Source organism: Malaclemys terrapin, chromosome 3, assembly GCF_027887155.1.
Source record: "Malaclemys terrapin pileata isolate rMalTer1 chromosome 3, rMalTer1.hap1, whole genome shotgun sequence".
Classification (NCBI taxonomy): Eukaryota; Metazoa; Chordata; order Testudines; family Emydidae; genus Malaclemys; species Malaclemys terrapin.
Window position 1 is genome coordinate 141,609,663 of NC_071507.1, and position 25,803 is coordinate 141,635,465.

At 43.6% G+C, this 25,803-nt stretch overlaps 1 protein-coding gene across 3 annotated transcripts in view; it reads right to left on the reverse strand.

The window, feature by feature from the left end:
• The window catches only part of ORC3 (origin recognition complex subunit 3), an 83,378-nt gene that overhangs the window by 55,431 nt on the left and 2,144 nt on the right, over positions 1 to 25,803 (reverse strand). For 2 of the 3 annotated variants that reach the window (XM_054021403.1, XM_054021404.1), the window contains exons 2-6: positions 13,390 to 13,444; positions 7,329 to 7,426; positions 4,942 to 5,086; positions 2,437 to 2,541; positions 477 to 631 (exon numbers count right to left, since the gene is read on the reverse strand). In XM_054021403.1, coding sequence (XP_053877378.1) covers positions 477 to 631; positions 2,437 to 2,541; positions 4,942 to 5,086; positions 7,329 to 7,426; positions 13,390 to 13,444 — 558 coding nt within the window. The remainder of the gene's footprint in view (positions 1 to 476; positions 632 to 2,436; positions 2,542 to 4,941; positions 5,087 to 7,328; positions 7,427 to 13,389; positions 13,445 to 25,803) is intronic. The other variant, XM_054021405.1, reaches the window with a different exon arrangement.

Here is a 25,803-nt window from a genome sequence, read left to right on the forward strand (position 1 = left end):
CATTTGGAAGGTTTTGCTATTATTAACTGCCTGTGTAGTGCAGGCTTCAGATAGCTTGCGTAAAAGGCCGACTTAACACGGATCATCTGTTCTTTATACTTTGTTTTTCAAAACAAATACTTCAAGGATCTTGTCTGGAGAGAACAACATTTGATAGGAAGTCAGATTTGAGTTTTAAGCTTCCACTTCCAAAGGATTAGCCTAAAACAACCATTTTTTTTGAATTTTGAAAACACTTTCAAAAGTGACCTTTCAAAAAGACAGACATTAATATTTAATTAGAAACTGCATTCATACTCGTGAAAGAATACTTTTAGGTTCTGATGGTCTCAGGGTCAGGTATCACGTAGTAGTACTAAATGAAAGACTAACTTTGCTAGTGTTTTGACTATTAGATACAAGACTGAGTCATGCAATTAACATTTTATGAGACTTAAAAGCCAGATATTTTGTAAAATGGCAGTATGAAAGCCTACCTTTGTTACACTCTCGTACCATTTGGAAAGAGAAGCCATTGAGCAGCGTATCTTTTTCTGGGAAATGTTAACACATTCCTCCTCTTCAAATGAGTCCACATCTACACAGCAGTCCATTAGCTGTCCCATCAGTTTCTGAAGCAGATGTTTTATGCCTTTACAACACAGAGGCACACAATGAAGAGACTCTCACCTAATTACCTAGAATTCTAACCCACACCACACCTATTTCCACCCCTCTCCCCCGATCATCCTGTTTTTGTCTTTTCTTCCCCTTCCCCAAGCTCACCCTCTCTGTGGAGCATTATTTTCAACTTCCCCAGGCAGCTCCCAAACCTCCATATATCAGGACTGCTGTGTATAACAATAGTTAACACTACTAGCTTGTCTGGTGGGGGAGGGAGGAAATCAAAGGGTCAGACACTGATCCTGCCTCTCCCTCAGGCTTGAGCAATACACTGTTTGTGCACTGCTAGATTAACCTAAAGTTAGACTAAAAGGCTAAATAAGAGATCTGAGTACATTTCTTGGAGTGATTTTAGTCTTTTGAGTTTACAAAAAGTATATATTTGGAAGAAAATGTTATTACAGATATTCCTGATTACAGTAAAATAAGTTGCTATATGTACACATTGAAGCTCATATACATAAAGCTTTACAGAACATAGATGATGTTAGGTTTTTCATAAAATATAAATACGTATCCATGAGGCCTGTTCTTGGCATTAAAAAAACCCCAAAACAAACAAACAAAAAACCACAGGTGTCATTCTCCTCACTATGAAAATGTCTCAGACATGAAGTTGGTGGCTGAAAGAGACTAGGGTTTGCAGAGGGAGATTTCAGTTTATAATCGAATATTTGCTGTGACAGATGCAGTATCTTTGGGGACCACTTACTAAAATTTATGAATGGTTTATATGTTTGTGCTCTAGTCTACTCTATGGAAGAGGGTTACTACAGCTCCTCCAGAAACTAAAAACTGTGTATTGAGGAAGGTGATTAAGGTGAGTCACTGTAACTAAACAACTCTAGAGAAGTACAACCCTTGGGGAGGTTTGCATATACTAGTTCCAACTGGGTGTTCCAGAGACTCAAACTAAGAAATGGCTTTTGATATAAAAAAAACTGAGCTTGAACTGACACAGGTTCTTTCTTTTGATTCAACAAACAGACCCTGCTGAAAGGTTGGAAAAAATTTGGCTTACTAGGGTCCTGGGTACTATAAGACTGGTGGGTGACTCCTGATCTGTTTAGTGTGTGTTTAAATCCGTTTATTGGGGCTCTCTCTCGCACACAAAGCTTTTGCCCTAAGAATAAATGTACTTGCTTAGAAAGAGCTGTTTGGATTACTGGTAAATCACACCTGTCATGGCACTTGGAGAGAAAGGTAAGCCCAGGTGCTGGCCTTAAGGCAGACTGTCTTGCTGCAGATGTCACATTGTATCGAACGTGGCTATACAGCTGTAAAACCCCCGGTTAAAAAAGGGAATTTGACAGAGGTCCCTTCCCAGAGACAAGTGATAGCTGGAGGCTTGACACCTGATTGGGCACCCTAGAATGAACCAGGGAGGGAAGAATACAGGTGAAGTTACCCTGAAACCATGATAGTTATTACATCTACTTCTTCCCGAGGATTAAAGTAAGAAATGGTTGGACCAAATATAAAATTATTAAAAAAATCTTAAAATATGCAACAGCTTTATTTCAAATTGAACAGGATGACAAAGATAGAATAGTTTCCCACAAGAAGTGGTGGAATCCTCATTGTTTTAAACAAAACTGGACATACCTAGAAAATGTATTGCAGAGAACAATCCTGCATTGTCAGCAGATTGGACTAGATGGCCTAAAAGGTCTTTTCCATCCATAATTTTTATAATTAAAAAATATAAGATAGAATTTATGGTTAATGGCATTCACCATTTGAACAGGTTGTTAAAGCTATTACGTTATATACCTGGGCATTCTTTGGCTTGCAGTGAGACTACATAAGGAGTAACGTTATCCTGAAGAACCTCTGAGAGACTTTTAAAAGTCACGTCATGATCTGTAACATTTACACCTAGAAGGAAGAAAAATCAATACTGGATTATCCCCGATTATCAGAATCACTGAATGAGAAGATATCCCAAATAGACGAGAAAGAGAATAGTGAAAAAATGACAGGTCACCTGTAAGTTATGAAGAAAAATTGTATTCAGAATTCCATATTAGTGATGGCCGATTAAAATCAATGGTATCACAGATTACTTTCCCTCTCTAGAGACAGCAACAGAAATATCCCTCAAACTCCTTCCAGAAGGAAGGAAGGTAAGGAGGCACCTGAGACCTAAATATTTCTCAGTTATTTTTTTAACAGTGGTTTGATTCCTGCTGATGTAATTCTGCATTGGATTCCACTTAACAAGCTGTCAAGAACACTCATTAGCAAGAATGAAGAAAAGCCAGTTCTTTTGTTATTCAGAATTTTGGAGGGATGGAGAAAGACAACGAACGAGTCTTATACTACCACTATACCAGATCTCAGAACTCAAGCAGGTTTTATCATCTCTCTCTCCACCACAACCTCCAAAGAGTCTAAAGATTAGTGATGTACACATTAGATTTTTAAGGGGAAATTGAAACAGCTGCTTAGTTATTTCTTTTATCCCCACTTCTAAGGACGAAGGACTGGAACTCAGAAGATCTGAGTTCAATCACCAACTCTGCCATAGGCTCCCTGGATTTATGTACAATGGGAACATTTTCTAACCAACTGTAAAACTGTTTCAGCTAAACCAAATTAAAAAAAAAAAAAAAAAAAAAAAAAAACAGATAGAACCATAGCACAGACCTAATTTTAGGAGGACCCTGAGAGTGGGGAAGGTCCTAGAACCCAGGCTCCAGCCCGAGAGTCTACACTGCAATTTTACAGCCCCACAGCCCCAGCCTGAGTCAGCTGACACAGGCCAACCGAAGGTGTTTTCTTGACATGCAGACACTGCCTTCTTCTGACACCTACCCAGGGCCGCAGCCCTCCCTGGGTTCAGTCTTTAACCAGACCAGCAGCGCCCATCTCGGTACCCTCGCCTGGTCTGGGCAGGTCCTGGTCTCAGTCCCCCGGGCTCAGTCTGCCCGCACTGACCTTTTCATGGTCCTGCTGCTCTTCTATCCAGCCAGCCAGGCACCCAGTCTTTGGCAACCTTCCCTGGGCTTGGTTCTGCCTCCGCAATGAGCTATCCAGGGACCTGCTGCTCAGCCAGCCAGCCAAGCACCTGGTTCTCCCTCTTCAAGCTCCAGGCAGGAACTGAAGGCTGCTCTGCTGCTTGCCTTTTATCTGGCTCTTCTGGACCCTTATTGGTCACTCAGCAGCCTCTCTGGTTGGCCGTTCTTCTACAGCCACTCTAGGCTGCCTGGAGGACTTCTTGCTGCTCTATTCTGGGACAAGGTGATGCAGGGCTGCGAGGCCTCCAGACCTAGTCTAACATGTCACAGGGTCTCATAAATTCAGACTGCTGTTGATAATGTAACTCCCTGGGTATTGCATTAGCTTATATGTTTTGAGAGTGCCCCAGTATCAAGAATTTCTCTTATGAGGTGGGTCAAAGGACCAGTTTGATATTGGATGCTAAGTTGAAGCCCTCCTCCTTAAATTTCATCGATGGATATATTCCTGGTACCTGGAGGTTACCTGGTAACAAAGCAGCATGGTGCCAATGGTCAACACTGGTAACTAAAAAAATTAATCCTGAAAAAAAATGGAAAAGTCAATCCCCACCAAACACTGATGTGTAGCTAGCTCAGTGATATGGCTGACTTTGCATCTGACAGATGACTCACATTCTGCAGAAGCGGAATGTCCAAAAAATTCAAAGCAATTTGGGCTGACTTTTTAAGAGGTCTATGAGTATAGTAGCTCTTTAAGATAGATATCTTGCTTCCCCTCCTATCCCTGCTCTTCAATCTAACCTCTTTACTTACTTTGAGTATTATGATGAATCTGGTGTTTTGGTTTATTTGTTGTATTTGGAAAAATAAAAACTATAAATAAAAAATAAGGACAATATTTGCCTATCTCGAAGGAGGATTGGGAGAATAAATTCATAAATATACATGAGGCACTCATATCCCATGGTAATGGATGCCATATTAAAAAACCAAGATAATCAGACAAACCACACAGCACGTTGGTGGTAGAAATGGGAATAGAAGCCAAATGTTCTGATGTCCACTCCCTCCTATTGCCTAAGGCAAAACCTATGGTGGAGATGCTCTCACACTGTGCCTTCATACATATGGGAAAAACAAGAGGAGAACTAAAACCAGTACAGCTTTCCTCTGATTCTTGTCTGTTAATGTTTCTGAAGTTCAAGCTGCTTGCTCCAATAGCTGGAAGGCTCCAAATCAATTTCCTTTGATCTTTAATCTAATCTAGAGATTTGACAGATGTATCACAAAGTGTCTTAAAATACAAAAAAGTTACCTAGGACAAGAGCTGCAGTAGGAATTTCACTGGATTTCATCCGACACATCCATTCTGTCTTCTTTGTTTGGAATTCAGAGTAAGATTGTCTCAGAAAACTTATTAGGTTATCAAATAATTGTTTATTGAGTTCTTCTTGTATTTTCTAGAAAACATATAAACGCACACACACAGCTTTTATTATACATATGTGGGGAGACACTGGAGTCCCCCTTTTCCCACTTCCCTCTTGTCACTTTACTGGTTGTTAAAAGCCCCAAAGCAAATTATCCAGGGTCCAATTCTAAATTAATATTCTGTTTTTCTGCCAATTATGACCAGAGTGTATAATTTATTAGGTGGCAGAAACAGAAGTGTTGATTTCTGTTTTCCCTTGATGCTTTGATCAAATATCTCAATAATTCAGGGATACTGCATTGTTTAAGTATGTTGCTGCATGACAGGTTGAACAGTAATCTTAAAAATGATTCAGGCACAGAGGAGAAAAAAAATTATTTAGCTATGAAAAAGCAAGTGACCTCTGGATGTACAAAACAGTGCAATTATTTTCTGGCAGGATGTCCATGCCTACTCCTCTTATTCCCTATTGTCTTACAGAATACCTACAAGCATTTTCTGTGTGAATTCTACAGTTACACAGGAGAGTCAACATTCAATTTCTTTAAATCTAAATAGAAAAAAATCAGCTAAGGAAAGTATTAGGCCTAAATGATGAAAAAGTATCTTCAGCCAACACATGCCTTATTTGTCACCATTCCGCTACTCCCTTTTATCCTTGAAAAATTATTTTCATACTGGGATCAACGTGAAAAAAATAATTAAAAAAAATCAATAAAGACAGATATACTTTTGCAGTATTTTTCTACTTCCTTCGATTATCAAACGTGTTTATTTGTGGTTCTCTACCTCCAGCCCAAAATATTTCTTCTGCTGAAATACACAGGGAAGTTGTAGTCTTGTTTAGGAATATCAGAAAACGTAATGGACAGATGGTTTCACCTCTACCAACCAAAACCTAATCACATACTTCTTACAACAAAAATCACTTATGGGGTTGTCTTTTGGGGCTGTGACCAGCCAGCTGCTGCCTCCTCTGAGCCTTAGGCATCTTAACACTTTATTTGCTTTTTTGACCACTACTGCACATTGAGTACACGGTTGAATTGAACTGTTCTACCAAGACCCTAGAGCTGAGTGAATAATTTATTTTTTGATTCAGTGGTCGAACAAAAAAAAAATCACACACACACACACACAATTTTTTTTGCTTTGTTTCAAACCAAAACCTGAATTTTTGCATTGTTTCTCCCTCAAATGAATTTTTTTTTATTCTGGTTGAATGAAACATTTCAAACATCATCTCAAAATGAAATGTTGAAATGTTTAGTTTAGAAAAATGTCAACAACAAAAAATCTGATTTTTTCAGAATTTTCCCCCAAAACTATTTGTGGAAATTGATCTGCATATTAATATTAATAATTAATTAATAATAATGAGATGCATGGAAGCAAGCCCTGATTTAAACATATCTCTTTGGTAAACACAGCCAGAAAAGTATAAAACCCCACGACCTATCACTGCTTTTATGTTTTTAGTCGGTTATATTAAGTTCACCACAGGCTGCAAGTTCTTCTTTAAACGCGGAGGGAAGTGGGGGAGAGAAACAGGTGAAGAGGGAAGGCTAGTAGACAGAATATTTTCTGGGATTGCTTTCCCTCAAAAAAATCCCACCATAATAAAAATCTCTCTTCATCTGCTCCATCTTGCAATGTTAAACTTATTAAAATGTTTTGGGCTCCTAATTATAGGCTACTTAATTTTATAAGGCCTCAAGTAACCAAGAGGTTGAGGAAACATTTTATTTTTCCTAAAACGGTCTGCTTCATTTGAGGTGGTTATCATTATAGCACTTCTCACTGGTATATAAAAGACACTGTTGACACCAGTTCACCAGACTAAGTGCTCAGCCATATTAGCACATGTCCATCTTCCATTCACCAGCGTGCATTCTAATCCAAAATGGACCTTGAGATGCCCTATACCCCACAAAACTGAGGTTTAGAGCAGCCTAAACTTCACTGTGGGTTAGAAAACACACAACTGGATTAGAAGCAGACAGTGGCAATACACCATCAGTAAGGTAAGGAGGGGAAGCTTATGCATCAGAATTGGTATATGTGGCATGGTTAGAAACAGTGTACCAGTGGTGTTTTTTATATGTTCCTCATGGAGGTTTCAGTCTCACTCCACATTTCTGGCTCTCTTCCTGCCTCAGACCTTTCATCTTTTCTGCAGGTAAAGGAAATCACTCAGAAAAATAAGAACAAAACACCAGAATTGATTTAAAATGTAAAATGTATAGTTAGTATTAAGTAGCAGGACGCACCTCTGTTTCAGAATTGATCTGCTTCCATAACAACTGACAAGTAGCAAATCGAAGACCGCTGTCCTCTGAATCATTTTTACCTTCACTAAAATAGTCAGCTGGAAAAATACAAATAAAAGGCAATCATAATGGTGTTTATAAAAACAAAACTTTTTTTTCACAAGCAAACTAGACAATGGCTGAAAAGGAAATCTATCCTCAATCATAATAAGCCATTATTTGTCTACTAACTGCATGTATCTCTATCAGGTAGGCAGAACAAGTGAGGGAAGTATGTCGAGGCTGTTGCCAGAAGGAGTTGGTGAATGAGCTGACTTTCACCACTGGTCCCAGATTGAGACAAAAAGACACATAAATATATACAAACATACATACCTAGCTCTTATATAGCACTTTTCATCCACAGATCTCAAAGCAGTTTACAAAGGAGGTCACTATCATTATCACCATCTCTAAAATGCAGGAACAGAGACAGAGGTGACTTGCCCACCTCAGCCAGCAGGCCAGTGGCAGACCCAGGACTAGAACCCAGACCTCCTGAATCCTTGTCCAATGCTCTTTCCACTACACCAGGGGTTCTCAAGCTTATTCTTTCTGAGGCCCCCTCCCAATGTGCTATAAAAATTCCACAGCCCACCTGGGCCACAACAATTGTTTTTCTGCATATAAAAGCCCGGACCAGAGTTAGAAGCAGGGCAATTGCCCAGGGCTCCAAGCCACATGGGGCCCTGCGAAGCTAAGTCACTCAGGCTTCGGCTTCAGCCCTGGGTGGCAGGGCTTGGAGCCCTGGGCTTCAGCTCCAGGCCGGAGGGCTTTGGCTTTCTGCCCTGGGCCCCAGCAAGTCTAATGCCGGCCCTGCTTGGCATATCCTCTGAAACCTGCTCGCGGCCCCACAGTGGGCCTCGGACCCCCAGTTGAGAACCACTGCGCTAGGCCACCCTGCTTGGCAACCATCCACATCCTGCCTTGCAGCTGGATAAACTAGCATTGTCTCCCTTATTATAAATATCCCCCTTCCCAAACTGTCCAACTTGTTTCAGTCCGTCTCACAGTCCACGCAACCAACCAGCCATGGGGTCTTCCACAGTGCCTTGCAGTAGGCCTCTGGTCCCCCTCCATTATTCCACAGTAACATCAGGTCTATACTAGAAAGGCTTTGCCAGTATAGCAATGCCAGCAACCTCCCAGTGGAGATGCAGTTTATACCAGAAGAAACTAAAGAACTTGGGCAGGGACCGTCTTTTTTGTTGAGTGTTTGTACAATGTCTAGCCCAAAGGTGTCCTGGTCCATAATCAGGGCTCCTAGAATGGCATAATACAAATAATAACTTTTGCCACTATATCTTATTCCAGTTCCCCAACCGGGAAAAGCACATTTGTGGTGATATCACAGCGTTTATATTTGCCAACATACCTAGGTCAGTTGGGGGTGCATGTGATTTTTTCACACACCTGACATATGCTAGCAAAACTTTTAAGTGCAGACCAGGTCTAAGTTTCTGGTCCCCATCTCCAACCTTCCGTCACCTCCCTGAACTTTAAAGTTAATAAGCACTTCTTAAATATCAGACCCTCTTTGTTAGCAGTGTCCTGACGTCTCTCTGCTGAGACATTCTGCACTCAGCTTCCTAGATGCCCTGTTTGCTACCCCCATAATGCCGGCCCTGGCTTTTATATGCAGAAAAACAGTTGTTGTGGCAGAGGCGGGCTGTGGAGTTCTTATAGCATGTTGAGGGGGGTCTCAGAAAGAAAAAATGTTGAGAACCCCTGGCTTAGAGGACAGCTAACACTACGTGGAAGGGTACAATGGCTGACGGTTATATAAACAGTTCAGTTAACTGTCAGGGCATGCAGGATTGAATACGATGATTAACTTTTCTCTTTGCAATAGCAAAGACATGAAAACAAAAATAAATGTTACAACAAAACTGTAAGTTCCCTTTAATAATCAGGTACTAAGCAATCAGCTGCATTCTAGTCTCTAGAAATTACTCCTGGGGGGATTCTGCAGGACTGCACGCCCGCAGAAAATGGCAGGGAAGCAAAGGGAAGAGCATGGCGGCAAGGGGGTGACCATGGGTGCAGTTTTTTTGGGGGGACTGCCCCCCCTCCAAACAGAGGCGAGGCATGGGGGGGGCACACAGGGTTACATGCCACTTGCCCCTCCCCCATTCTACAAGCGCAGCACTGCCCAGCTGAAGGAAGCTGTCTCTCCATGGCTCTGCTAACTCTGCAGTTGAACGCAGCCTCCTGGATCCCAGTGCCAGTCCTGCTCCCCTTCTGTGTTCTGGAAGCCTTCCTGTTTTCTATTCCGTGAAACAGTGAGTGCCCGCGGTGGGGCTGGGGGAAGTGAGGGAAGGGGGGATGAGGGGATGGGGAGGGAAGAGACAGTGGGGAAGGAAAGGGGTAGAATAGGGCAGGGGGAGGGAATGTGGGAGTGAGGGGGACGGAGAAGACAGGGGAATCATGGGGGGGAAGCAGGAGCCCGGCATGCAGCGTCCCCTCAGCAGTAGCTGGGGCTCCCCCGTTAAGCAGGCCCATTGAACCCTCACCCTGACAAACCCAACCCCTCTACACCTGGACCCCTCCGACAAGCCCCCACACCCAGAACTCCATCCCACTGATCCCCAACCAGCTGCACTTGGACCCCACCCCATCAAGCCCCACACCCCCAGCACCCAGATCCCCCACTGAGCCCCCCACACCCAGACACCCTCCCCCCAACCACCTTCACCTGGATCCCCTGCAGAATCCCATTGCCCCTGCACCCGGAACCCCCCAATGAACCTCTGTGCATCCAGATCTCCCACTGAGCCACCCACATCAAGATTGCCCCACACAGAAACCTCTCCCCACACACCTAGATCCTCCCCACACCTGGATCCTGCTGGGCTGAGCCTGCCCACCCACACCTGGTGCACCTGGCGCAGAGGGGCACGGCTCTGGGGCAGGCCCAGCCCTTGCACTGTGTCAGGGTCAGGTGCAGCCTCACTACCGAGTCTCTGTAACGGGGTAAGTGGGAGCTTCAGGGTGATCTCCCACCTCAATGCAGCCAGTGGCCTGTGCTCCCCACTGCCATGCTGGAGCCACAATTATTTATTGACAAATAAAATGTGCAGAATTTTAAAATATTGTGCACATAATTTTAAATTTCTTGGCACATAATTCCCTTAAGAATAAGAAATGAATCAGCTGGTGTGCCTGCAAATGTATCACTATTGGTGATTAATGGAACCCCCCCTCAAAGAGCTCATTGTTTACCTACACCAGTGGTCTCCAACCTTTTTACGCCCAAGATCACTTTTTGAATCTAAGGGCAACTCAGGATCTACCCTGCCCCTTCCCCAAGGCCCCACCCCATCCCCAAAGTCTTGCCCCGGTCACTCCATTCTCCCCCACCCCAAGTCACTTGTTCTCCCGCACCCTCACTGGGCTGGGGCAGGGGATGCGGGCTCTGGGCTGAGCCTGAGGCAGGGGGTTCAGGTGCAGGAAGGGGTGAGGGGTGCAAGCTGTAGGAGGGAGTTTGGGTACAGGAGGGGGCTCCAGGCTGGGGCAGAGTGTTGGGGTGCAGGAGAGGGTATGGGGTGCTGGCTCTGGAAGGGGGCTCAGGGCTGGGGGTCGGGGTGTGGCCTCCCACCGGGCAGCACTTACTTCCAGTGGCTCCTGGTCGGCAGCGGGCGCAGCGAGGGTAAGGCAGGCTCCCTGCCTACCCTGGCCCCACACCGCTCCCGGAAGGGGCCAACGCGCCCTGTGGCCCCAGGGAAGGGAAGACGGGGGGCACGTGGCTCCGCGCGCTGTCCCGCAAGCACCACCCCTGCAGCTCTCCTGGCCAATGGGAGATGCAGGGGCGGTGCTTACAGGCAGGGGCAGTACGGAGGGAGACCCCTGCCCTCCTGCCCTCAGGGCGGCAGTGGCCGCTTCCGGGAGCAGTGTGGAGCGGGATAGGCAGGGAGTCTGCCTTAGCGGAAGCCATGCTGTGCTGCCGCCGGAGATCGCGATCGACCAGTTGGTGACCACTGACCTACACTAACAAAGCCACTTAAATGACTCCAGGATCCTTTGGTCTTGCAAATCTATAATTTTTTAAATTAACTAAAAGCAACACAAACCACCATGTGTGTGTGATCATACCAAAATTATTTTGTTTTTTTTCCCCCCAAGTGTCTAGACAGCGGATGCTAGGTGCAAGTGTGCACAAAGATCTGGTCCTGAGAGATGTGGAGTACCAGCAATTCTGGCTGAAGTTAATGGGATTTGAAAGCACTCAGCATCTTGCAGGACTGGGCCAAAAAGCTGGACATACAAACGAGAGAGCACTACCTATTTCTTAGGCCTTAATAGACGTCTGTGCATATGAATGGCCTTCTCTTGCACTTATAAATGCATACCTGGAGTCCATTTTCTGAATAGCCAGAAAGAAGGGTAAACAAAATCAGTGTCTTAGACTGAGGGACAGACTTACAGGTATTTAGGTGCCTAAAGATACATCTCAGGACCTACTGGGATTTTCAATCAGATTTTAATAGGATTTAAGTCCCAATGGGCATTAGATATATAGGCACTTTTGAAAATTCCACCAGGTACTATATCTGCATCTTTAGGTACCTAAACACTATTAAAAATCTAGTCCTGAGTAGATAATGGAAGAAGGGGATGAGCGTGTGCACACATGCAGTGACCAGCCAATATTTTTAACAATGGCCAGATCCACAAGATGCACAACTAAAAGATGGAGAGCTGATTTGTATATTTCACGACTCCTGGATTCTTCTTTTCCTCAGGGTTAAAAACAAACAAAAAAAAGATGACTCCTACTCAATTAAATTGCATCTTTTTAATCTGAGAATGTCATCTCCTCTAGGGATGTGGCAATTAACTAGATATTTCACTTAAACCAGTAGCATGTTAAATCTCCCCAAAAAGATATTTAAAAGATTATTCTAAACATTGACTGGTTTACAATAGCAAAATTAGTTAACATTTGTATTAAATTTCATTGAACTATTCCCAAAGACAGTGATATTGCATACTGGCTGCTAAATTGGAGCAACATCAGTTTTAGCAAGATAAATTTAGCAGAATGTTAACACAAACAAAGTTTTCAGTAAAAGAAAAATTCTACTGTGATATCCCAAGTCTATCCCATCTAGTAGTGCGCCGTACTGACAGTTAGAAAACTTAGGTTAGACTTCCCGATCTCAAGCTCCTGGGGTTACAGACATGCCAGGCCTGAAAATCATTTTGGATTAATTTTAAAGCAGGTGTTACAGTATATCCCTCTGGTGATAAAAGAGTCTGCAGTGTTTTCCAATGAGATTTAAAATCTGGTTCATTTTTTTTTTTTTTTGCACTCTTCTTCATTCAAATTGTCACCGTTTTTGACAGCTCTGGGGCTAGCAGGGATTAGGAGTGCTGCCAAGGCAGCATGCTTAACCTGGGAGTAAGGACAGGACATCTCTTGAGTTGCTTTCAACAGGAACTGAGCAGCACTATTCATAGGTCCAAGGGGAGTCAGTCTTGTCTAGTTCTTCTCAGATGGTGAATACTACATGGGGGCTGACGGATGGGAAGCATAAATAATGAGGAACAATGGACAAGAACATTAGAGGTACAAAGGGCTTTTTCCTGACCTCTTCCTCACCAAAATCAGATAAGCAAAGTAAAATATGATCGGCATGCTGAATAACGCATCATTTCTGATTAGGTAAGAATATTCAGTGCCTATCAATGATGGTTCTCCTTTGATTTATCAGTTATTGTTTACTGGCTTGACAAAATACCAGTTTATGACAGTATGAAGAAAAAGTTTTCCTGAAAAAAAGATTTTTATAAAGATGAAGAAGGCAATGAAGGCAGAGCGCTGGAGATGAAGAAATTTCATAGCAGTTAATAACTAGCTGGGGTGCTGCTGCTAAAGAGATGACAGCTCTTCAATATTGTGTTGGCATTGGGGAGTAAATGAAATCCATATGTGGGAATTACAGAATAAAATCAGAGTTGAGGCTTATGGGATCAAGTGATCCTTTCTAAAGCATAGCAATATATATCAAAATACACTAACCTGTTGATGAAGAGATCCTTCTCTTCTTGGAACTTGGTTTAAACACAAAGCAGCCCTAGAGAGTAGCAAGCAAAATGTGAACTTCAGAGAGAGTTTCCATCTCATCAACAAGGCTCTGGTAGTAAACCTCAAAGATGCAAACACTAAGTAAGTACTAACTCACCTTGCTTCCTAAAACTACATTTGCTATAAAAAATGATACAAGCTTTTCAAAACACAAAGAATTCATGGGTATAACTAAAACCTTGCTTTACCACAAAAGAAAAACTCCTGGGTCTGGAGGGATCTATGAAGACTCCGGAATCTAGATCTGAAAACAATCCCTCTCTCACCCCCATTTCCTCACACTTCTCTCAACTAGTGACATAGAACACAACAGGAAACAATGCAGATACTTTAAGACAAAATGGAAGCAGGTAAAGCATGTCTCATAATAAAGTAAAGAAAAAATACAAAACCTGAAGCTTTCATTTATAGATTATAAAAGACAGGCTCTGCCTATAGCTGGAAAGTAATTCAAAAAAGTTTCCCACTATGGCTAATACTTAGGGTCCTACCAAGTTCACGGCAATGAAAAATGCGTCACGGACTGTGAAATCTAGTCTCCCCCTGTGAAATCTGGTCTTGTGTGTGCTTTTACACTATACTATACCGATTTCACAGGGGAGACCAGAGTTTCTCAGATTGGGGGTCCTGATCCAAAAGGAAGTTGCAGGGGGTCACAAGCTTATTTTAGAAGGATCGTGGTATTGCCACCCTTACATTTATGCTTCCTTCAGAGCTGGGCGGCTGGAGAGTGGCAGCTGCTGGCCAGGCGCCCGGCTCTGAAGGCAGCGCCCCGCGACCACCAATGCAAGAATAAGAATCTTAGATGCTGATTTGTTTAATTACTGCAACACCCTGGTGTGGACATTCAGAAATCAGTTTAAGAGTGCCTATATTGATTAAGCTAAATCAATTTAAGACACTCAAACAGATTTAATAAAAATCAAAAAATTTAAATCTAGAAGGGACCATCATGATTGTCTAGTCTGACCTCTTGAATACCACAGGCCAGAGTTTCACACAGTAATTCCTGTGCAAAATTCTACAGCTTGTGTTATGCAAGAAATGAGACTAGATGATCACTATGATTTAAGAGTATCCACACCATGAAGATACCCAGATTTAACCAAACTGGATACTCAAACTGTATGCAGACTTTCCCTTACTGGAAGAAATAGGGCCTGAGTCTTCTCTCACTAGTACTGGTGTAAATCACCATCCATTAAATTCCATGAAGTTTCACTGGCATAAAATTGATGCAAGCAAGTGAATAATCAGGTTCACAGTGTTTCCCTTCAGGCTATCTTGAAAAGGGTATATAAGGAACTTCAAAAGAAGGCAGAAATTCAATCGCACACAACACCTCAGTAATTTCACAGTGATTATGAAAAGTAAGAAGCCCTGGAATTTGTGATAAAGCAGCAGAACCCACCCTATTAACACTTGGAATTTCCTCCTCATATTTATAGATATAAGATTACATTTATAAATCATCCATGGAAAAGAACTCAAGGGAATAGCCTCAACAAAGCTCTGTGTAGCATTCATGGGCTTCTTATTCCCTCTGGAACACTGGATAAGAGACAAGTAACAAAAAAGTAGGAAAAAATAGTCAGTTTTCACCAGGGCAAAAGGTTAACAGTGGGGCACCTGAAGATTCTGTACCAGGTCCAATGGTGCTTAATATATTTATTTATTAATGAGCCAGAACATGGGATTCAGCAATGAGGTGGCAAAATTTGCAGATAAAGTAATTTAGGTTAGTCAAGGGCAGAGAGATCTCTGAGGAACATCAGAGGGACCACATCAACATGTGAATGTACAACAAAATGACAAAAGTAGTTCAACATTGATAAATGCAAAATAACTATTCACACATCTTAATTAACTCCATCAACTCAGCAGAGGGACTTGGGATGTCATTGTGGACATCTCAATAAAGACCTCTGCTTAATGTGCAGCAGTGATCAAAAAAGCAAACTAGATGTTGGCACGCATATGGAATAGGATGTAGAATAATACAGAAATTATTACAATGACATTTATATGAATCAATAATAGAGCCTCATCTAAAATACTGGGTACAATATTGGTCACCCCCTCTCAAAGAAGATATTTCAGAATTAAAAGGGGCTCAGAGAAGGACAACAAAAATTAGGGGCATAAAAAACCACATACAAAGAGAGACTGAAAATATTAAAACTATATCTTAGAAAGGAAATGAATAAGAGGGGACAAAATAATGGATGATACAGAGAAGGTAAATCGAGAACTTCTGTTCTCTCTGTCACATAACACAAGAACAAGAAGGCATTCAATGAAATTAAAATATCGCAAATTCAAAACCAAGAAGAGTAACTATTTTTTTTCCACACAATGTGTAAACAAACTGTAGAGCTCACTGCTAAATGATGCTGTTGGGTCCAAAACCTTAGCAAGATTCAAAAGGGGATTGGATATTTACATGGATAAAAGTAATAGTTAATGCTAACATATGCTATTGGAAGAGATATTAAACCTCATACTTCAGGGTTTAATCCAATATCTAACTATTGGGGATTAGGAGGAGAATGTGGCGGGCAGATTATCCTACATCTGTCTAATACAAGGTTGCATGCACTTTTCTCTGAAGCATCTGGTACTGGCCACTGTAAGAGAGAGGATGCTGGATTAAAAGGACTACAGTTCCAAGAAAGGAAGGCTTCTGCAGCAGTTCAGGCATTAGTTTGGGATTTGGTAGACTGTTCCCCCACAGATGTCCTGTGCGGCAAGTCTCTTGGTCTCTTTGTGCCTCAGTTCCTTATCAGTAAAATGGGGATAATGCATGATACCCACCAACAAAGGCATTGTGACAATAAAAACACTAAACATTGTGAGGTGCTCAGACACTGAAGTATTGGGGAGCACAGAAATACCTAAGATAGATTGTCTGATTTTGTATGTCAAGTCCTAGATTTCCAAATAGGAACTTCTATACAACCAAAGAAAGATTACTAAACCTAGACTAGAAGATTCTGACCAGGAGTGAAATAACTTCCCCTACTTCTCAAGAAGGTAAATTATAAGAGGCAGTGTAAATACAGATATCTGATTAATAATGTCAGTCCAGAGTAGATGGAATACATATGAATAGAAAAAGTCCAATTTTCAAATGTCAAACAGGAAAGCATGAACTTTTTTCTTTTCATTGCACATATGAATATATGCACTGGACAAGTTATGTGCCTAAGTGACTATTTGCAGGCACTATTAGAGTAACTGCAAGTGAAAATTAGACATGCAAATGCACCCCTACTCTCAGATACCAAATGTTTTAATTTCTAATACAATCACTTATGGCCCAAACTTTAGATTTTGTTTTAAAACAGTTTAAAAAACTAAATATCAACACAGCATTTCAACATATTTTAAATTCAATTAAAGCATGTATAATTTAAATATTCTCTTGCAGTGCTGGAAACCTGGGTACATGCTTTTAATCAAGATGATTTAAATCACTTAATTATTTTTTTAAGTCATTGATTTAAATCAACTTGATGCTTTGTACAAAATAATTTGAAACTTGTGCTATTGCAACTTTACATTAAAATGTATAAGGAACTAAATTATAAATTCTATAAGTTTTAAAATGTTACTCACATGACATACCAGTAGAGGAATAGCAGGTTTGCTGATATAGCTCTACCGGTATGTCTATACCACCAAACTCTTTTTAAAAGTGTAGGCAAGGTCATCAACTGGGTGTAAACTTTGTCATCCAACCCTTCTCAGAGCACTAACTACTCAGACGGTCCATCATAAGTTAATTAAGGGATTCCAACAATTTGTATAAACAGGATTAAATGACACAGTGGTATAAATGGCTGCTCAGCTGATAATAGTTTCCCTCACTGGTAGCACCAGTGCAGATGAATCAATGCTGAAAAAATGTGCATGAATTTTCCAAGCATAATTGCATTCCATGCAACACCACACAAGAGCACGCAGTTCATAAATTATATTTTGTAGTTAATCTTATGTGCAGAATTTTGACTGCTACTTTAATGTATACATAAAGACTCTGCAGTTACCCAATGTAATGAACAGCTGTGTAAGTTTTCACATCATTCTCCATAACTTGATATTTTCAGTTCAATACAGGATGCATTTCTAGGAGAGATGCTCTGTCTAACCCAACACAAGTTATTGGGCTCAAGGGTAACTGGGTAAAGTTTAATGGTCCGTGATATACTGAAGGCCAGACTAGATGATCTACTGGTCTCTTCTGGATTTAAACTCTATGGATCTGTTAATCTAGAAGTACTTTTGTATATGTCCAGTGGTATATCTTATCACACATACTAAAAGCTATTGAAAAAAGTGGAAGGACAAAAAAATAATAAAATATCATGATTATTCAGAGTATTCACTTACCTGGAATGGTTTCACTGTAGAAAGCTACACTGAAACCTCAATTTGTAATGCAGTATACAACAAACCATTATGATATTAATCAGAATAGTAATTTATGCAGTCTAATTTGGTCAGGTCAGGACCACTTTATGCATAAGTAGATTATGCAGTTAAGTGCAACATAATATCTTTCATTCCGATAAGTTTCCAAAGTGTATTGGAAATAGAAGAAATCCTTTAGTTCACCTACTATGCACTCATGCTAGGGTGAACCACACCAACTGAAACAGTACACAGCAAAACTACATATTAGCTTAAGACAGGAAGTGAGGAATATCATATCCAATTGAAATGCAGGGGAAATAAAATATTTTAACTACTCAAAGTGGGACAGTCCAACAGAGGCAGCACTCCCACTCTTAACAATAGTGGTGAGGACCTATATTTTATATCTCACCTGAAAGATAATCTCTCTTGAGATCCAATGTCTCCTAAAATCATGCAGGAGATGTACGTTCAGTACTGACTCAGAGGAAGAGTATCACCTACTGAATTTACCAACACTATTTCCTGCAGCACCTGAATTTTCCCTTTGAGGTTTCCACTCTAAGCACCTGCTCACCAACTGTGCTTGGCTTACAAAAATCTGATGATATCAGAGTGAAGTCGCAAGGCTACAGCATATCTATGTGAAAGGACGACAGGATATATTTAAAACTGTAAGTCCTAATTAGTTTTGTTTCAAAACACCTGGAGTGGGGCAGGTGATGTCTTACTTTGGGAAAATGTCTGTTTCTAACTACAATATGGTGCAACAAGTGGTTTCTCAAAGGAGGGACCTAGGCTTTCAAAATAACATATATGGTTTCACAATTTATAAAAAACATTTCAAAAATACAAAGCTATTTGTGGTTAAAAATGATTATAGTTCCTAAAAGGAAAAAAAGTAGGACATCAAAATATATCAGATACAGTGCATTTAAAAATAACAGCAAAATGTAACTTGAAAGGAAAAATAAAGAAAGGAAATTCAAGTTGCTATTTCTGGAATGGAACAAACATGATAAAGTACAACCACTATAAAACATGAAGTGGGGATTCAATGCCCCACCATGAAACACCATAGGTTCCCATCATACCAATGACCACAGAGAGAATAAATGCAATATTCTTCTCACAGAGATGACATACAATGCTGGGAAAGGACTTGGCGGAGGGAGCTACACTGGCATTTTTACCCATGTCATCTAACTCTGATCAGAACAAGTCAAGATGACATGATGGTAAAAATCAGATTGGCCCATGCAATGGTGGGAGTTTACCCTAAAAATGTCAGGGTACACAATGCTACAGAGTAAAAAGAAAAAGGAGAACCACTGTAGAAGATAGATGCCACAAGCAAGGGACCTTGCAGTCCTCTAAAGCAGTGTTTCCCAAACTTGGGACGACGCTTGTTTAGGGAAAGCCTCTGTCGGGCCGGGCCGGTTTGTTTACCTGCCGCGTCCGCAGGTCCAACCGATCAAGTCTCCCACTGGCTGCGGTTCACTGCTCCAGGCCAATGGGAGCTGCTGGAAGCAGCGGCCAGTACGTCCCTCGGCCTGTGCTGCTTCCAGCAGCTCCCATTGGCCAGTGGGAACCATGATCAGACGGACCTGCGGACGGAGCAGGTAAACAAACCGGCCCGGCCCGACAGGGGCTTTCCCTAAACAAGCGGCGTCCCAAGTTTGGGAAACACTGCTCTAGAGTATTCACTACAGACCTACTGCCAAGTAACACATAGCTGAGAAGGAAGACCCCACATTTTGAATTCAATTTTGAGACCATTACTCCTTTGTAAATAGCTGCCACAATCCTAACCCTAATCTTAAACCAGATCTAAACTTCTAATTCAGAGTCTAGAGACTTACAGGAGTGATTTAAAATAATACATGTACATCGACAGCAAACACTATTTCATTTAAATCTTTGATCACCAATATTAGTCTCATGAGGGACACAGGAGGAGTGCTCCATGGCAATAGAAGGAAGTGCCAAACCAGATTTTTTTTTTTTTTTTTTAAACACAAAAGCACAGTCTCTATCTGCAGCAGCAGAGCTAGTACTCAGCGCAGCTGCATATCAGCTTTACTTCTATCCATTTTAAGACGTCACTAATATGCACCGAACATATCTGTTTTTTGGTAGGGTCAGAATGTGAAGTGTAATGAAAAAGGTACAGCAGACAAAGTGTGTTACATCAGCCACAAGCACCGCAGCGCACCAAACACACACAAAATATCAGGATAATCCACATAAAATGGGCAGCAGCAGGAGGTATGCACACAAATGTATAATCACTGGGGTGTGTTTGATATACTGCACAGGCGATACAAAAAAACTGTGTTACACTGTGGGAGGGAACCTGATAACCCCTTTGATGGGTGATTTATAGAATAGAGAATATCACACAAGGGGATTCACACACTCTCATTCCCTCTGTGGATATGTCTTCACTGCAGCTCACGGCATGCTTCCTAGCATGGGTAGACAGACACACCCTGCTCAGCTTGAGCTACAAATAGTAGTGTGGCCACAGTGATGCAGGCGGCAGCTCAGGCTAGCTGCCTGAGTACAAACCCACCTAGCTACCTTTCTCATATATGGTTAGCCTGAGTTGTCACAACCACACAGCTATTTTTAGGAGGTTAGCCTGCGCAGAGCCAGCGCACCTATCTACTCGTGCTGGGAAGCATGCTAACAGCTGCAGTGTATACATACCATGTAGGCATCATAGGCAGAATACAAACTATTATTAAGGTTGTCTGACACTTCCCAATATAAGAGTCAGTTTTCAGCTTATAACTTTGTGAATCTTACCCATGTGGGCTGAAATTTTTCAGGCCTAGTATCTGCGTGCGTGTGTGTGTGAAAATTCCAGCTACAATGGTTTAGCTGCTTCTGAGAATTAGGCTAGAGAAAAATACGTTGTTTTGCCCTAGTAAAAAAATTCTGGCAACCTTTTCTTTGAATAGCTCTAGTGACCCAATGCTGTGGATCAGGGACTTGAAACGTGGCAGGAGAGTGCCTTTTCCAGGGATGGGCCTTTTGCTGTTCGTGAAAATTTACCCAAATTTCGCCAAGCTGCAAACCTTTGAAAAATCGCAGCTCACCTATGCTCACTTAAGACTTCTTCAATTTTAGCGGATAATATATCTGAAGATTCCATTCTCACTAAGCAAGTTTGAGCTTCTCACAGCTCCTCATGGGGACCTCCAGAGTCTAGACTGTATATGTGCCATCTCCATAGTGCAACTGAGCATGCTCCCTCCCCCTCACTGGGTCCCAGACCCAGCCCAAGCACACCACAATTAAACAAACCCATGAGCCCCAGTCAGGCCAGTCACGGGTTTCAAATTGCAGTTAGACATATTCTCAACGGCCTGCTCTGCTGGCACCCAGGCCGCTAGAAGAGGAAGCCATCCAATTCAAAAACAGAGGATACCAAAGCTGGACTAGGGGTAAGAAAAGGAGTAGACTGGACAAGGCATCTGATGAAACTCAGACTGAAAGGGGGAGAGAAACTGGGATTGGCTGGGGAAGGAGGCTGGGAGTTGGGGGCAGAGGGAAGGCTGGAACATATTGAACAAGCAGACTAGGAACCAATAAGGGAAAGAGTGGAGGGGAAGGGAGTGGGAGTCAGTTTGCAGAGGTGAGGGAAAACTAAGATCAAACAAGTAGTTTGGGTCCAGGGGGAAAATGGGACTGGCTAGACAAAGAGACAGAGTCAATGAGCCAGGTAGAGGGAAGACTGAGGTTGGATGAAGTGTCCAGGGAGGGAGACTAGGACTGGGAGCCAGCAGGGACAGGAAGGGGAGAGAGGGATTGGACAAAGAGCTGGGACTGGTTAGACGGGCAGGGGCAGGAGATTGGGACTAAGGGTATGTCTACACTACGGGATTAATCCGAATTTAGATAATTCGGATTTGAGAAACAGGTTGTATAAAGTCGAAATGAGTGCGGCCACACTAGCACAGTAATTCGGTGGTGTGCGTCCAAGTACCGGGGCTAGCGTCGATTTCTGCACCGTTGCACTGTGGGTAGCAATTCCATAGCTATCCCATAGTTCCCGCAGTCTCCTGCGCCCATTGGGATTGTGGGTTAAGATCCCAGTGCCTGATGGGACAAAAAACATCGTCGCAGGTGGTTCTGGGTACAGCCTCACTCCCTCCCTCCCTCCCTCCCTGCATGAAAGCAACGGACGGCAGACAACCATTTTCGCGCCTTTTTTCCTGGGTGGGTGAACACTGCAGACTCCATACCACGGCAAGCATGGAGCCCGCTGAGGTCAAGACAGCACTCATGAATATTGCAAACACCTCGCGCGTTCTTGTGGAGTTTATGCTCAGCCAGGACCAGAAAAACGAGGCGAGGAGGCAGCGGCGGCGGCAGCGCAGCGACAAGCATGATGAGGACATGGACACGGACACGGACACAGAATTCAGTGAAACCACAGGCCCCAGTGCTTTGGAGATCATGTTGTTAATGGGGCAGATTCTATCCATGGAACGCCGATTCTGGGCAAGGGAAACAAGCACAGACTGGTGGGACCGCATAGTGTTGCAGGTCTGGGACGATTCCCAGTGGCTGCGGAACTTTCGCATGCGTAAGGGCACTTTCATGGAACTTTGTGACTTGCTTTCCCCTGCCCTGAAATGCCAGAATACCAAGATGAGAGCAGCCCTCACAGTTGAGAAGCGCGTGGCGATAGCCCTGTGGAAGCTTGCAACGCCAGACAGCTACCGGTCAGTCGGGAATCAATTTGGAGTGGGCAAATCTACGGTGGGGGTTGCTGTGATGCAAGTAGCCAAAGCAATCACTCAGGTGCTGCTACGAAAGTTAGTGACTCTGGGAAATGTGCAGGCTATAGTGGATGGTTTTGCTGCAATGGGATTCCCTAACTGTGGTGGGGCAATAGACGGAACCCATATCCCTATCTTGGCACCGGAGCACCAAGCCACCGAGTACATAAACCGCAAGGGGTACTTTTCAATGGTGCTGCAAGCACTTGTGGATCACAAGGGACGTTTCACCAACATCAACGCGGGCTGGGCGGGAAGGGTTCATGACGCTCGCGTCTTCAGGAACACTACTCTGTTTAAAGGGCTGCAGCAAGGGACTTACTTTCCGGACCAGAAAATAACCGTTGGGGATGTTGAAATGCCCATAGTTATTCTTGGGGACCCAGCCTACCCCTTAATGCCATGGCTTATGAAGCCATACACAGGCAGCCTGGACAGGAGTCAGGAGCTGTTTAACTACAGGCTAAGCAAGTGCTGAATGGTGGTAGAATGTGCATTTGGCCGTTTAAAAGGTCGCTGGCGTTCATTATTGACTCGCTCTGACCTCAGCCAAAGAAATCTCCCCATTGTTATTTCTGCTTGCTGTGTGCTCCACAATCTCTGTGAAAGTAAGGGGGAAACCTTTATGGCGGGGTGGGAGGCTGAGGCAAATCGCCTGGCTGCTGATTACGCGCAGCCAGACACCAGGGCGATTAGAAGATCACACCATGAAGCGCTGTGCATCAGAGAAGCTTTGAAAACCAGTTTCATGGCTGGCCAGGCTACCGTGTGAAATATCTGTTTGTTTCTCCTTCATGAAAACCCTCCCCCTTTACTGACTGATTTTCTGTAAGGAACCCACCCTGCCCCTTCCCCCAGCTTTCTTTCAAACCAAATAAAGTCACTATCATTTAAAAATCATTTATTCTTTATTAATAGATTAGAAAAAGAGGGAGGGAACCCGGGTGGTATTTGGGAGGAGGATTGCTGGGAAGGAAAAAGCCACAAAGAAAAGGTTAAAAAAATGACAGCCTTTTGCTTGGGCTGTCTACTGGGGTGGAATGGGAAGGTGTACGGAGCCTCCCCCCCCGCGTTCTTACACGTCTGGGTGAGGAGGATACGGAACATGGGGAGGGTGGAACAGGGGCTGAAGCGGCAGTCTATTTTCCAGCAGCCGTTCCTGAACCTCCACCAGACGCCGGAGCAGCCCCAGCGTTGCATCCTTCATCCTCTGGTCTTCCTGCCGCCATCTCTCATCTCGATCGTCTCTCCTCTCCTCACGTTGGTCCCTCCTCTCCTCACGTTGGTCCCTCCTCTCCTCACGTTCACTGACTTCTTTCCTATACTTTGAAACTGTTTCCTTCCACTCATTCAGATGAGCTCTGTCACTCCTGCTGGATTGCATAATTTCAGAAAACATGTCCTCCCGCGTCTTCTTCTTACGACGCCTTATCTGTGATAACCTTCGGGATGGAGGAGGGAGGCTTGAGGAATTTGCAGCTGCTGTAGGGAGGGGAAAAAAGAGAGAATTGTTTTAAAAGCTACATTTTGCAGAACAATGCTTATACTCTTTCACGGTGACCAACACTGTTCACATTACATAGCACATGTGATTTCTGTGCAAGGTCGCATTTTGCCTCTTAATGCTGAGTGCTTGTGGCTTTGCTGCTAGAGATCACAGGTCTGGGCAACAGAATTCGGCTTGCATGCGGCCATGGTAAGCCATTGTTTTACAGCTTCTGCACCCTCCTTTCCCACATACCAAGCATAGCCTGTAGAGTGCTGCAGAAGCCTGGCCAATCTCAGCCAGTTGGGGGGGGGGCAGTGTGGGGGGGGCTTGTCTGGGCCCCTTCAGGCAAGTAGAGTGCTGCGGTTTTTCTGTTAACATTCAGCAGCACCAGAAAACAAACTAACCCCCCCCCCCGCCATGAATTCTCTGGGATGATCACGGTACCCCTCCCCCCACCGCATGGCTGGTATCAGGGAAGATCCCTGCAGGCACCAAACTACCCCCCCCCCCCCCCGCCGCCGACCCCCCCCCCTCGCCATGAATTCTCTGGGATGATCACGGTACCCTCCCCCCACCGCGTGGCTGGTAACAGGGAAGAACCCTGCTAGCCAAACGCGGAAAACTTCAGGGCCAATTTCCCATCTGCGCTTGGCTAACTGCAGGGAAGGATTTATTTTCCGCCACAGGCAAACAGCCCAGTAGGAACGGCCACCTCTGTCCCCTTAATTAAGTTCCCGTATTTCAACCAGGTTACCAGGAGTGATATCACTCTCCTGAGGATTACACAACAAGATAAAGAACGGATGTTGCTTGAATGCCAGCAAACACCGGGACCATACGCTGCTAGGCTTTGTCAGGCAATGATACCAGATTACTTGCTGCAAGCATGGCGTGGTCAAGTGTCCTACCATGGAGGAGGGAATAAGGATGCACTGCCCAGAAACCTTCTGGCAAGGCTTTCGGAGTACCTCCAGGAGAGCTTCATGGAGATGTCCCTGGAGGATTTCCGCTCCATCCCCAGACACGTTAACAGACTTTTCCAGTAGCTACAGACTTTTCCAGTAGCTGAACTGACCGCGAATGCAAAGTCAGGCAAAGTAATCATTAAAAACCGTTTGCTTTTAAAACAAGTTTTATATTTTAAAAGGTAAACTCACCTGAGGTCCCTTCCATGGGGTCAGAGTCTTGGGTACTGGCTTGGGAGGCTTGGGAGGGTACTTCAGTCAGGGTGAGAAAAAGATCCTGGCTGTTGGGGAGAATGGAGTGCTGTGTGCTCTCTGCAAGCTCATCCTCCTCCTCCTCCTCCTCTACCCCATCGGCAGAATCCTCAGGCGTCGAGACTATCCCCGACCCAGAATCCACGAACAAAGGTGGGGTAGTGGTGGCAGCCCCCCCTAGAATTGCATGCAGCTCGGCGTAGTAGCGGCATGTCCGCGGCTCTGACCCGGAGCGACCGTTTGCCTCCTTTGTTTTTTGATAGGCTTGTCTGAGCTCCTTGACCTTCACGCGGCACTGCTCAGAGTCCCTATTGTGGCCTCTCTCCATCATGCCCTTGGAAATTTTTTCAAAAGTTTTTGCATTTCGTCTTTTAGAACGAAGTTCTGCAAGCACTGAATCCTCTCCCCATACAGCGATCAGATCCAGTACCTC